At 35.3% G+C, this 13,958-nt stretch overlaps 1 protein-coding gene across 2 annotated transcripts in view; it reads right to left on the bottom strand.

The window, feature by feature from the left end:
- INO80 (INO80 complex ATPase subunit) overlaps nt 1-13,958 on the bottom strand; it is a 131,551-nt gene that overhangs the window by 78,518 nt on the left and 39,075 nt on the right. For both annotated transcript variants that reach the window (XM_079129013.1, XM_079129012.1), the window contains exons 8-14: nt 8,364-8,417; nt 7,427-7,630; nt 4,213-4,408; nt 2,940-3,007; nt 1,898-2,107; nt 1,345-1,425; nt 393-488 (exon numbers count right to left, since the gene is read on the bottom strand). In XM_079129013.1, coding sequence (XP_078985139.1) covers nt 393-488; nt 1,345-1,425; nt 1,898-2,107; nt 2,940-3,007; nt 4,213-4,408; nt 7,427-7,630; nt 8,364-8,417 — 909 coding nt within the window. The remainder of the gene's footprint in view (nt 1-392; nt 489-1,344; nt 1,426-1,897; nt 2,108-2,939; nt 3,008-4,212; nt 4,409-7,426; nt 7,631-8,363; nt 8,418-13,958) is intronic.

Genomic DNA, 13,958 nt, shown 5'->3' on the forward strand with positions numbered 1-13,958 from the left:
CGCCTTAGCTTCCTGAGCTGCTGAGATTACAGGCCTGCTACACCATGCCTGGCTAAGATACATATCTTGATGATAAGACCTGCCAAACTTATAACCAAATAAGGCTATCAATATGACAATGTGGCCAGGAGCAACAATTCATGTGACTAAATATAGCAATTCATTCAAACAGGACTTTGGTTTTCCAACTTATTAAATATAAAAATGTAATATGCTCTCTTATTGTTCCCATAAGTAATTTTTAAGGAAATGGACATACGGCATTTCAGAAACATATAATAAATATAAGAAATTTTAAAGGAGAGTAATTAAATTAGCAAGGTAACAAAAAAAAAAAAGTCAGAAAGTTTAACTTAAGGAGCAACAGGATTTTTTGTTAGACTGATTTTTACCTTAAATTTAGGAACAAATCTAGTAAACTCCTGGTGCCAATTGTTAAGTGTAGAAGCAGGTGAAATTATTAAGAAAGGTCCCCAAATGTTCTCTCTCTGCAACAGAAAAACCAGGTAAGGCAACTGAAGAAAAACTGAAAAAATGTAATTAAAAATTATAATTAATGACAAGAGCAGTTTAAGAATAGGTGACACATTAGAACAACAGAAATAGTTGTCTATTTCCCAAATCACCAAATCTGTACGTTTAATAATAATGGCCATTTTAATATAGTAATATTGGCAAGGACCATGAGAAAAGAAATATTAAAAAACTATGCCATCTTCTGACCACTTACGGATCTTTTTCACCCATTTTTTACTGATGTGTTATAACTGTATAACCATTTATGACATACTAACTTGAATGTATTGTTTTATACTAGATTATCATAATAATTTTACTACTATTTAATGGGTATAGGGATTATTCCTTTTCTTAAATTGTATTTTTACACATATTTTTTCATTTAATTCTTGCAAAATTCCTGTAAAGCATAAGTTATCCCTATTTTACAGAAAAGGAAACTAAGCCTCAGACAATTAAAGTGAAGTCAACTTCAGAAGGTTAAGTGGACGGCTTAAGTGTACTCTGGCAGGAAGGGTACAACTTCGAATGAATACAGATCTTCTGTTCTAATAATCAGAGTATTCTGGCCATTATACTGGTGGTTCTCAATGGGGAGTGAGAGACAGTGATTCAAACCACACATGTTTAAAAACTGTCCTGACTCCCCTTGAAAATCAAAATGTTACACCATTCTGTTCCCCTGTAAATAAATTCAGGACAAAAACCACGTCTTGTTCTCTTGGTATGCTACAGAGCCTAGCACAGTGCTTTTAAGTAACTTCCTCAATATAAAAATGACCGTATGTTTTAAAGAGTGGAAGATGAGAGACTGAATCTACTCACCTCAGCCAGATGGGCCAGGAGGGCAATGCTCTGTACTGTTTTACCAAGGCCCATTTCATCAGCAAGAATGCCATTGATACCCTGGGGGGGTGGGGTAGTGGGGAGATACATGGTCAACACCTCACACCTTTCATTACATAGAATTCCACCTACTGCCAAAAACAGCAATCAGACTTGATTAAACAAAAGTGAGTGCAGACACACAGCCTTCGTACTATCACTGAAGTCTATAATGATGTTTTTTGCCAAAGTTATAGCACTGATACATGAGACCAATAGGCCATGGCCAGTTCCTTAGTTCATCGTTTAAACCAGACACAGAGGCAAACAGTGAGGTTTATTGAGACCACCCAAGACAAAACTACATGCATGATACAAATATTCTCTGGGAGACTCTCCAGGTTACAAACATAGAGATCACCTTCTGCCCCTTGTCAACAGAAAGTTTTTTAAAGAGTGAAAATCTAACCTCGTATTTGTTTCACATTATATCAAATGAAAAAGAAAACAGACAATCAAAAGAGAATGGGAATGACACAGTTCTAAAATTCACCTGTTCATAGAGATTGGCCAACCAATTCATGCCTTTCAGTTGGTAACCTTTCAATTTCCCATTAAAAATTGTGGGCTGTGGAATATCTTCACCGGCCCGGATAGATGGGTTTGCCAAGCTATAACTCTCCCCAAACCCAGTGCCAGACTTGTTGGCTGCCCGTAGGGCAGCCGCTCGACTTTCTTTTGCATCTTCATCAAATGACCTTGTCTGGAAATAAAAAATAGAAGAAAAAATATTAAATGCAAATAAATTCAAAACGAGGTATCTACAGTACTACAAAAAAAACTGAAACAAAATTTCTGATAATATAATTTGATATTCTATTATTATATATAATACATATATGATAATTACTAGTATTATTTAACATACAATTACATTAAGAACATTTTTAATACAATGTTTTCAAAGGACATACACTAAATTCTATTACAACATTACTTGCTACATCAAGGGATTTGTTAAAGATTGACTGATTGGAAGTGGTGGGGGAAGGCGTTCATGTTGATCCTTGATCTGAACCCTGTCAAAGTAACAAAGAGTCTCCTACACAATATATTTAACTTCATTTTCTTTACTTAACCCAACTTAACCGTACTTTCTGATTTTATTAAACATCTCTAAGGTAATAACAAACAGCAAGTTATTACTAAAGAAATGAAAGAAATAGCAGTTTCTTTAAGGCATATGATTCAACAAGGCAACACTGTGGTCTTTTTAACTAAACAACCACGATACATTTCATACTATATTAATCATGATTACTCAAGAGGGGGGAAAAAGGGCAAACTATTCTAACTTGGATCAATATACTCTTAATGCTTAGAAAAATACATGTTCATTATTCTACCTTTCCTAAAGTATTCTTGCTATTCTAAAGTAAAGACACATAGTCACCACCATATTTACACAATCATATGCTGGCTAATGCTTTTAAATGAAATGTGACTAAGAATAAAGGACAAACACAAAAGTTAAAGATTGTTTGTTATTTCCAGAGCCAATTATATCACCACACCTTTTCGTTTTTAAGACTCACCCGAGCTTGGTGAATATGGTAAGCATTTTCAGCATTCTTCAGGGCCTGGGCTTTAAAATGGTTACTATCTGAAAAGGAAAACCTGTAGGTTATCACACAACATCTCCTTCAAAGACAATTCAGGCCAACATATGTGGATCCCTGATTCCCCCATTCTACTAATCCCTAAACTCACAAAGGACGGAGAACAAAGCCTAAATTCTTTGACAGAGTAAGGAATTAGAAACGTAACAGAGGCAGAGGGCTGCCCTGGTCTTCAACAGTTGAAGGCAGCTCATAAATTCACTGGGCATAGAGATCCACTGCTTCTCAATACTAGGGTTTCTTTTACAACATGATTTCAAGTTGGTGACACAAGGCCTTTAATCACAGTGACTTAGGAGACTAAGGCAGGAGGATAGGAAGATCAAGGCAGCCTCAGCAACTTGGTGAGATCCTACCTCAAAAAAAGTTAAAAGACTTGGGGATGGGACTGTGGCTCAGTGGTAGAGCGCTTGCCTCGTATGTGTGAGTCACTGGGTTCGATCCTCAGCACCATATAAAATGAATAAAGGTATTGTGTCTGTCTAGAACTAAAAAAATATTAAAAAAAAAAAAAAAAAAAGTTAAAAGACTGGGGATATAGCTCAGTGGTAAAGCGCCCCTAGTTCAATCCCCATTACCAAAACCATCCAACAAAAAACAACAACAAAAACAAAAAAATCTGATACAATTGTCAAGACAAGCAAGACCATGAGGATTCAAAATCATAATATATTTATTCTGGGTATAATTTTTGAACAGATGAAATAAAGGTATGTATAATTCAAATATACTCTAAAACATTCCTATTCTCATTTATATCTAGGTCTATATAATCATCACTACTCTCTGTGAAGTATTTCTCAAATTTCATTCCAATTTCTCCCTTCCCTTGTGGTCACAAAAATACCAAAACTGACTAGTCTCTTCCTCATGCTTTCATCACCAAGGATCTTGTTACATAAGCTGATTTTCTTTGCTACAAAAGTTTGCTGAATTTCTATTAACAAATCACTACATATATTCCCAAACTTGCAAGATATCCTAACCATATCCTGTCCTTTGCAAATTATTTTATCAGTTATTTTATAGGCATCTTCTCTAGAAACACATTCTCTTTTCTCTACTACAACCAGTTCCCCTTTTTAAATCAAGATTACCTATGAATCAAAACAAATCTTAGAAGAATTAATAACCTTAGATATGAAAAATAAAGGGAACCTGTGTTTCTAGCTTCTGGCTCAGTACTCACCATAATCTTCCTGGGTGATATTAACTACAACACCTCCACCAATGTCAATTTGTCTCTGGGTAGAGCTGTCTTCCAGTTTCCGTAGAATTTCTTCCTGGATCCCATCATGACCTATGTCTCGCTTGCGACTCATGAAATGGGCATACAACTCTGTCTGGGTGATTAAGAAGTTGAGTTTTCGCTGTTGTCTCTTAGCCTAAAGCAGGGGGAAGTTCAAAGTAAAAATAGAGCAAAATTATTAATTGTATCCAAGGGGTAGTCAACAGAATTCATCAATACTTCATATACTTTATACAAAAATTCCTTTACAAGCCCTTGGACTTTATTTTTTGGTACCAAGAACTGAACCCAGGAGTGCTTAACCACTGAGCCACATTTTTATATTTTATGTTGAGACAGGATCTCACTAAGTTACCTAGGGTGTTGCTGAGGCTGGCTTTCAATTAGCGATCCTCCTGCCTCAGTCTCCCAAACTGGTGGAAGTGCAGGTGTGAGCCATAGTACCAGTTTTAAAAAGTTACTTTTTAAAGAAGATAACTAACGAACAATTTTATTTTAGCCAAGTCAATGGTGATGAACACAAAAAGGAGTAATTTTCACTTACAGTTTAATAATAACTGGCATTTTTCTCTCTTTTACAACATGAAAACTTTTGTCCCTTAGACTTTTGTCTAAGATGTTTATTTCTTTGCTTTATTACTTTTCTATAATAGCACTGAGACATCAACTGAATTTAAACAGATTCTGTTCTAATCACAGGGGTAATGTGTATAGCTTTATTATTTTAAAAATATGTGTTAAAAACTTCTCTAGTAAGACAAGATGGTGCACACCTGTAATCCTAATAGCTCGGGAGGCTGTGGCAGAAGGATCTCGAGTTCAAAGCCAGCCTCAGCAACTCAGTGAGAATCTGTCTCTAAATAAAATATTAAAAAAAAGGGCTGGAGATGTAGCTCCGGGGTTGTGTCCCTTGGTTCAATCCCCAATACCAAAACAAAACAAAAATCTCTTCTGTATTATTAAGAGGCAAAAAAAGTAAGTAGAAGCTATAAATTATTCTCAAAGTCACTATGTGAGAACAATAGGACAAAGGAAGAAAACTCTCTCCAAATCAATCTATAATTCATCTGTAATGATGAATATAAGCAAAACATGAATATAAACTGACACAATGGCAAGCAGCTGTAGGCCCAGAACATAGGAGGCTGGAGGAGAACCACTTGAGTTTAGGAGTTCAAAGCAAGCCTGGGTAACATGTAACATACTATCACCAGAAAACAAAAAAACATGAATATGGACCAATGTGGACAGCACACACACAAGCACATAATTTTTATGTGGGGGAAGTGCTGGGGATTGAATCCAGAGCTTTGCTCAAGGTAACCAAATTAAACCCCAGCCCTATACAGCATTTTTTAAATGTGAAAAAACTACATTAAAAGAAAAAACAGATAAAGAAAATAATCGGTGTCAATAAATAAAAATCATCCTTAAGAAAAACAATAAGTCAATAATCAAAACAACAATCCTGAATGATATGGAATATAGCAAATACTATAAATGAAACCAAACTCATTACTTTGAATACATTTATAATAAAATTCAAGTGAAGTATAGTTGATTTGTTCTTAATCTACTTTCCCAAAAGGAAAACAATAAAATAAGGAATACTGCAAAGTAAGGACTGAAGTATACTTTATAAAGCAGTACACTATGTATGTAAAATCAACCCTTTTCTCTTTGAGATATTATTATACTTGAGCCAGATTCAAATTAGAAGAAAAGTCTGAGGTCTACCTCTCAAAGCTAAAGTGTTATCAAGAAAATCTTTCTACACTAAAAGAAATTTTTAAAAAGTGACATCTCCTGGCTGGGGTTGTGGCTCAGTGGTAGAGTACTTGCCTAGCATGTGTGAGGCACTGGGCTTGATTCTCAGCACCACATATAAATAAGTAAATAAAATAAAGATCCATCAACAACTAATAAAAGTATTATGGAAAAATAATTTTTAAAAAATGAGATCTCCTTTTCATCTTAAAGTTAACTATAACATGATTTAATTGATCAAAGTAAATTAAGGGGCCAATAAACATACATCAAAAAGTTTATTTCAAAAGTTCTGAGAAGAAAACATACAAATCAACATAACCATGATTGAAACTACCACCAGTTATCTACTAACAAGTACAGAGAATGTAGGTCTCATAAACCTAGATGGTTTTGAAAGCCAAGCTGGATCCTAAAAACAAACAAGCAAACTTTAAGATTTGTGGCTAAGTCTCAAATGCCTATAAACTCACTGTATTAACTAGTCCCCACAGCAACAACTATTTATGAATTCAACACAGTTATCTGGCATGCTAAGAAAGGTTACTTAGGAGACTCAAGAGAACAAGGCAAAAATTCAAACTCATTCTCAAAGCCATAAGAAAAAGGGAAAATGAAGAACTCAGAAGGGGTTCCAAAGCTTTGTTCTGAAAAGAGTACAACCATAGCTGAAAAAAAAAGGTCATCCAATCCATTAATTACCTTCTTTCTCTGAACCTCAGCTTTTCTTCCATTCATGTCAGTTGTTCTATCATTTGCAATGGAATGACTTACTTCCTCTTGCTTCCATCAATGATACACACAGTCTATTATCAGTTAACAGCAGGTCTGCCAACAGTACTAGCTACAAGTTCAAACTATAAAGTAGGGGTAGATCTTAGAAAATTGGGCAAATTGTCCATTGTACCTCTCTGATCTAAATTTGACACCCACACACAATAATCCAATATACTGGAACTGCAATCAATACTTGGAAACAAGATAAACTATAAGCTGTTTTCTTTTTCTTTTGTTCATTCTTTCTGCTGTTGTTATTCCTCCAGATATATAGAGGAACAAGATTATACAGAATAGAAGACAGCGTAAAGAAAAGAGTCAAAAGGCCAGGGGAAGGCCTTACTGGAAGAATAAAAACAATTGGGTTTAGAGGACTAAAGTCACCATCCTCAAAATTATGTCTTTAAAAGATTTCTAGAGGTGGGAGCGTAGCTCAGCATTAGCATACTTACGTAGTATGCACTCAGCACTGGGTTCAATTCCCAAACACCAAAAAAAAATTTCTTCCCCTGACAATTTCATCAGTTAATTAAATGTATAATGTTCAAAGCACATTTCTTGACAGGGTGGAAGTAATTAAGATCTTCCAATTTTTACGCTTTTGCCCTACCTCCCGCATTTCCTCATCCAACTTCCGCTGCTCCAGAGCTTCCTTCTCTGCACGCTTGCGGTGTTCCTTCTCCACCTTCTCATATTTCTTCCAGTACAGAAGCATCTCCTTGGTGAGGCGGCGAGCACGAGGCAAAGTTTCCTTACAGTTCTTCTGGGCCTGCAAGGCAGCTCGACGTACCTCCTTCATGCACTGGTGGGCAAGCTATAACATAAAACATTGCCATGACAGGGGAGAATCCAACACCAGGTGACAGGCCTCTAAACCACATTCTTCCCCAATTTGCATAATGTCCGTGGTACAGTACTGTGACCCAGGTTTACAGCCTGAGCTAATATTAAGGATAAGAAATCTATACACATCTTAAAAGATGAAACAAAGTATAATTACTAAGAAGAATCTGGGAAGTTATCAAAAATTATCACACATATAACAGCAATACCTATCTAATCACTACTTTTTATACTATTTTAAATTTAACGTACATTAATTTAATCTTCCCAAACCCATGAAAATGTTATTATTTCATTTTATAGATGAGAAAACATAAAGGCTGAATGACTAGTCCACAAAAATACAGTTAGTAGTATTACCTCATGTGATCCTGAAGAAAACCCTTGAAACTTCTATTGTTTCCCTTTAAGGGAAGATTTTCACAACATGATTTCTTAGATTAAGAGGCTGGAGCACAAATTCATAATTTGTCCAAGGAAATAAACAGACTATGGATGGTCTTATGCAAAAAGATCTAAACACCAGAAAGGTGAAGAATAATTTTACTTATTAAGTAGACTCAGAATATTTAGACACTCTCTTAGGTACTATTAAATTTATGATCAACAGGTCATAACAGACAATGGCGAGAAGAATGGATCCAAATAGGAACATACTTATACCAGTAAAATATGAAATGAAAAATATAAAACTACAATGTTACCTTTCGGCTATTGGTGAGAAACAGGTTACGAGCTGAAGCTTTCTGCTTGTTGGCCTAAAACATTTAAAAGTAATATTTCTTTTAGGATTAATTTTTTCAAATTAAGATTATGTAGCCTGACAGTGTCTTTTATTCAATTTCTAGAGGACTGAAAAATAAAATATCAAGTAAACACAATATGCATTACTTCTAGAAGTAATACAGATACACTGCTTTGGAATCACATGCAAAGCTACTAAAGCAGCATTCAGAATACCTATTGCTACAGTTGCCTAAATATGATGAATACTTCTGGAAAGAATTTAAGTTATATTTTATAAGGCTGGAACTCAGTGAACTGAGAGAATGTATTATATCCAAACTTTAATCTATCATGATTACAGCACATTGCTTTCCATGATCAACCTGCAAAGCTGGTAGGACACCCAGATAACCCAGATACAGGATCATTATGAGGAAGTAAACTAGCTTTCCAGTTCCACCTCCAACCAGGGTAAGCCTGCTGCCACTATTACTCAATTTGTCACCAATAAAGCCTCAATTTCACTATTTTCTCTGAGACAGACCTAAAATATGACTGAGCAGCCCAGAACACAGTCTCTACCTTTTAAAATCTTGTGCTCCCTGCCAAGCATGGTAGTGCATACCTGTAATCCCAGTGGCTTGGGTGGATATAGCAGGAGGATCATAAGTTTAAAACTAGCCTCAACAACTTAGCAAGTCCCTAACGGTAGCAAGACCCTGTCTCTAAATAAAATACAAAAAGAGCTGGGGATGTGGCTGGTTTTAATCCCTGGTAATCCCCCAACAAAAGAAAGAGAGAGAGAGAGAGAGAGGGAGGGAGGGAGGGAGGAAAAGAAAAGCAAACAACTTCCACTCCAGCTTAAAAAACAAAAACAAAAGAAAACCTTGATAGCTGGGCACACTGGCCCATGCCTGCAATCCCAGAGGCTCAGGAGGCTCAAGCAGAAGGATTGTGAGTTTAAAGCCAGCCTCGGCAAAAGTGAGGCACTAAGCAACTCAGTGAGACTCTGTCTCTAAATAAATACAAAATAGGGCTGGGGATGTGGCTCAGTGGTTAAGTGCCCCTGAGTTCAATAACCCAGTACAAAAACAAACAACAACAACAAAAAAACAACAACAAAAAACCACCTCAATAAAGAAACCCAATTTCTCATGTCCACTTAATATGGATGAAGACAGAAGAGAAGAGGCAGAGCTGAATGATTCTCTGACAATTCAGCCCTTCCCTTGATACTGAAGAAACAGTGGGTTCAAAGTTACAGTCAAAGGCCATTTCTGTAATGCCTTTTATCCAAATTTTAGCCTTTTATCAAAAATTTCCTCTTACTAATTTGAGAATTAGTAGCTAGTTAGTAGCTAAGCAAACAATCTCAAACATTCCCACTGAAAGCCTTTATCATTAGAACATCATCATCTGAAACTCCATCGGGTGCTAAAGCCAGGTTTCCCCTTAACTTTCCTATGAAGAATGCTCAGAGGTAAATGATTTCCAGAAATACTATGGGGGAAAAAAGGAGTAAATTTTATAATAATGAAGTACCACCATAAAAAGAATCAAAGCTAGCATTATCAATATTGGGGCAAATATATCATGTGTCACCTGATAAATCAAGGACATATGACATCTATTATAATCTTACCCAACTGTATAGCCCAAAGATAATCATGTAATGAAAGTAGTAAATACAAATTGAAAATCATCTACAAAATAACAGACCTATACTCTTCAAAACAACAATGTCACAAAAAAAAGAAAGACAGAGGAACTGTATCAGATTCAAAAGATTTAGCAACTAAATGTAACATTCTGTACTGAATGTTACAATTATATTAGATTGCATTCTGTACTGAATTGGAAGAAAAAAAGGGATATATAAAGTAATTATTGATACAGGTAATAAAATTTTAATATGGACTGTGGATCAGATAACAGTATTGTCACTGTTTAAGTTCCTAATCTTATAACTGCATTGTGCTTCTGTATGAGAATTCCTTTCTTTTAGAAAACACAATGAAATATTAGGAGTAAGTTTAAAAGATGGTCTCAAACTAACCCTAAATATAGTTGAATGGAAAAAAAACCTAAAAATAGTTGAGAAAAAAAAAGATACATATGTACATAACAGAAGCTAATGAGACAACAATTGCTAAGTATGAGTTTAAAATATATACGGCAAATCCTTTATTTATTCATGTCATGTATTAAATTTTTGAATTAATTTTACATTTACAAAAAGTTGCGAAAACATTACAGCATTCTCTTACACTTCCACCTGCTTCCCTAATTTTGGCAGATTATACATAATCTCAGAATAATTATTAGGAAAAGGAAATTAAACAGTGACACATTATTACTATTATAATTTTGTCAGCAATGTGGAGAATAGAACCCAGTGAGTGCCTCGTGCATACTATGCAAAGGCTCTACCACTAAGCTATAACCCTGGGGTGCTACAAAATTATTACCATAACTACAGATTTTATTTGAAGGTCAACAATTTTTCTACTTGTATCTTTATATTGTTCCAAGATTATATGCACAATCCCACATAGCAGTTCATTTTTTTTTTTCTCTCTCTCTCTCTCTCTCTCTCTAATTTCTTCAGGTCTTCTCTTTTGTGTCCTCGACACTTATGATTTTTCATGAAAAAAAAAGAGGTTATGCATTTTGATACGAATGGCACAGAAACAATGTGTTCATCTTAGTGCATTAAATCAAGGAGTTCCTGATGTCAAAATTTAAAATATTTATTTGAATATTTGGTTAAGATGCTTTCTGCCAGTTTTCAAGATGAATACAGTCACCTATATTTCTGTGTCTTCTCTATGTATGTCACCATGATTTCATAGCAAGTCCTTTGATTCATATTCAATTCCAGGCTTCATTTAGGCTTTCCCAATTTCTTTACTTATAACTTCACTCTCACACAGTTAAGAAAGTGGCTCCCATCTATAATACAATTACCTCAGTTGTTGAAGGCTAGTATACACATGATTTTTTTTTTCTTTTTTTTCAAACCAGGGATTGAACCCAGGAATGCTTACCCACTGAGTCACATCCCCAGCACTTTATTTTTTTTGTTTCAAGACAGGGTCTCATTAAGTTGTGTAGGGCCTCACAAAGTTGCTGAGGCTGGCTTTGAACATGTAATCCTCCTGCCTCAGCCTCCTGAGCCACTGGGAATACAGGCATACACCACTGCACCCAGCTACACAGTTTTTAAATTGTTAATCCATCCCCTTTAAGAAACACGTTTACAATGTGAACCCCAGCCTTTCTGCAGACTTCTTTTGGTTTTCAGTTTTTCATACACAGTTACTGTTTTTTTCTGTTACTTTGGTTAATTCATTTCTTGTCCACTCCCTGAAATGTGTTTGATACACATTTTTAAACACAGTTAAGTTCATTTATTAGTGTTTATATTTCATTTGCCTACATACACCATTACATACACATCTACCCACATCTTGGTAAGTTTTAAGTGTTCTGTTTATTTTGGAGTGTGTGTGAAGAGTCTGTGAGTGTGTGAAATAATAATGTTTCTAAAAGTCATCCCTAAACCAAATGATAGACTTCAAGACTCCGTCTTTATTTCTGCTACCCTGTTCCCTTAAATCCCTTTTATAAAAATCTCTTTCACATACCCACGATAGGGAATTACATTATTTTTGTTTATCCTTCTTGAATTTTTTTTGCAGAACTGAACAACTATTTGTATATTTACTTGTATTCTCATTTTTCTTACATGAAGAGTAATATACTCAATTGTGCTTTTTTGCCTACTTCGCTTAACAGTACGTCCTAGAAATTATATCAGAACAAAGAGAAACTCAGTATTTTTTAACAGCTGCACAGTGCTTCACTGTGTGGATCTATCACAGTTTTACTCAGGCATTCTTTCAAGGATGGGCCTTTAGTTGTTTCCATTATTTCACAACTAAAAATACTGCTGTAATGAATAATATTATGTTCATGTATTCTTCTACAGTTTCAGAGTAGATTCATAGAATCAGGAGAGCTAGATTGAAAGCTAAGTGCATGTGGTAGTCTGTGAGGTACACCCAATTTTCCCACCAGTAATGCCTCAGAAAGCCTTTCTCCACAGCATTCTTATTAGAACTGTTCATTTTCAAATTTTTTATCAATGCAATAAGTATCTGTCTTTCCTTTGTCATTCGACTTTAAAGAGGTTTGTTTTATTTTGTTTTATTCTGGTATTACTGTGGATTGAACCTAGGAGCACTTTACCACTAAGCTACATCCCTAGGCCACTTTTGTTTTTTTGAGACAGAGTCTCAGCTTCCTGAGTTGCTGGGATTATAGGTATGTACCATTGCACCCAGCAAGAGTTCTTAATATATCAGAGATAACAGTCCTTTGAATGTGATATTCAATGTGAATACTTTCTCTCACTTTTTGTCTGTTGTTTTCTGATTCTGGTTGTTTCTTGCTCATGTAAAAAAAAATTATATACTCAAATGTGTCACTATTTTATTTTATTGATGGTAGACATTACATCATAATGACAAATTCCTTTCCTACACAAATGTTTAAAAGGAATGCAATCACATTCCTTTCAGAATTTGTGTGATTACCCCCCCCCCTTTTCTTCACACTGAGATCTCTACTCCCTTTGGGGTATACAGCATATTTGTGAAATACACATCTTATTTTATCTATTTCCAAATAGCTATCTAATTGTCCCAGGACCACTAATTAGAAAGTTCACTACCAGAATATTTGCCTATGCATGTGACAAAACCATACTTTTTTAAATTACAGAGGTTTTATACTATGTTACAATGTTCAGTGGGGCTTTTTCAATATTCCCTAGCTACTCCTGAATACTGACTATCCATATAAATTTTAGTATCAATTTTAATCAATTCATAAAATATCCTAGTTAGAAAATATTCAACTTAAAATGAAATACTAAGTCATATCAGGATTACACAATTCATCATTAAGGGTAAAAAGCAAACAAGTGGTAAATCTGAGTGATGAACTATCCTCACAACTTTTAATTCTGAAATAATATCAGAACAAAATGTTATCCAAGTGTGTATGTATGGATTCTCTAAGAAACATCTCCTTTTTACTTAATTTTATCTATTAACCCCTATCAATTTGCTGTCAAATATCTGCTGCTATTTTTAGGAAAACTATTTTCTTGCCAGGTGCTGTGGCACATGCCTATAATCCCAGCTACTCAGGAGACTTGATGAAGGAGGAAAATAAATTTGAGGTGAGCCTGAATAACCTAGGGAGAGCCTGTCTCAAAATAAAATAAAAATAGAACTGGGCACAAATGTCAGTGGTCTGCTTGCCTAGAATATACAAGGCCCTGGGTCCAATCCCCAGCATCAGAAAAGAAAGCACTGTGCATGGTGGTACACACCTATAAACCCTGAAGTTGGGGAGGCTGACAAAAGAGGATTGTAAGTTCAAGGCCAGCTTCAGCAATGTAGTGAGACCGTGCTTCAAAATAAAAAACAAAAGTGGCTGGGGTGTGTCTCAGTTGTAAAGTGCCCCTGGGATAAATCCCCAGCACCAAAAAAAATAGAGGGAGG

The sequence above is a fragment of the Sciurus vulgaris genome (assembly GCF_902686455.1).
Source record: "Sciurus vulgaris genome assembly, chromosome: 2".
NCBI classification, from domain to species: domain Eukaryota; kingdom Metazoa; phylum Chordata; class Mammalia; order Rodentia; family Sciuridae; genus Sciurus; species Sciurus vulgaris.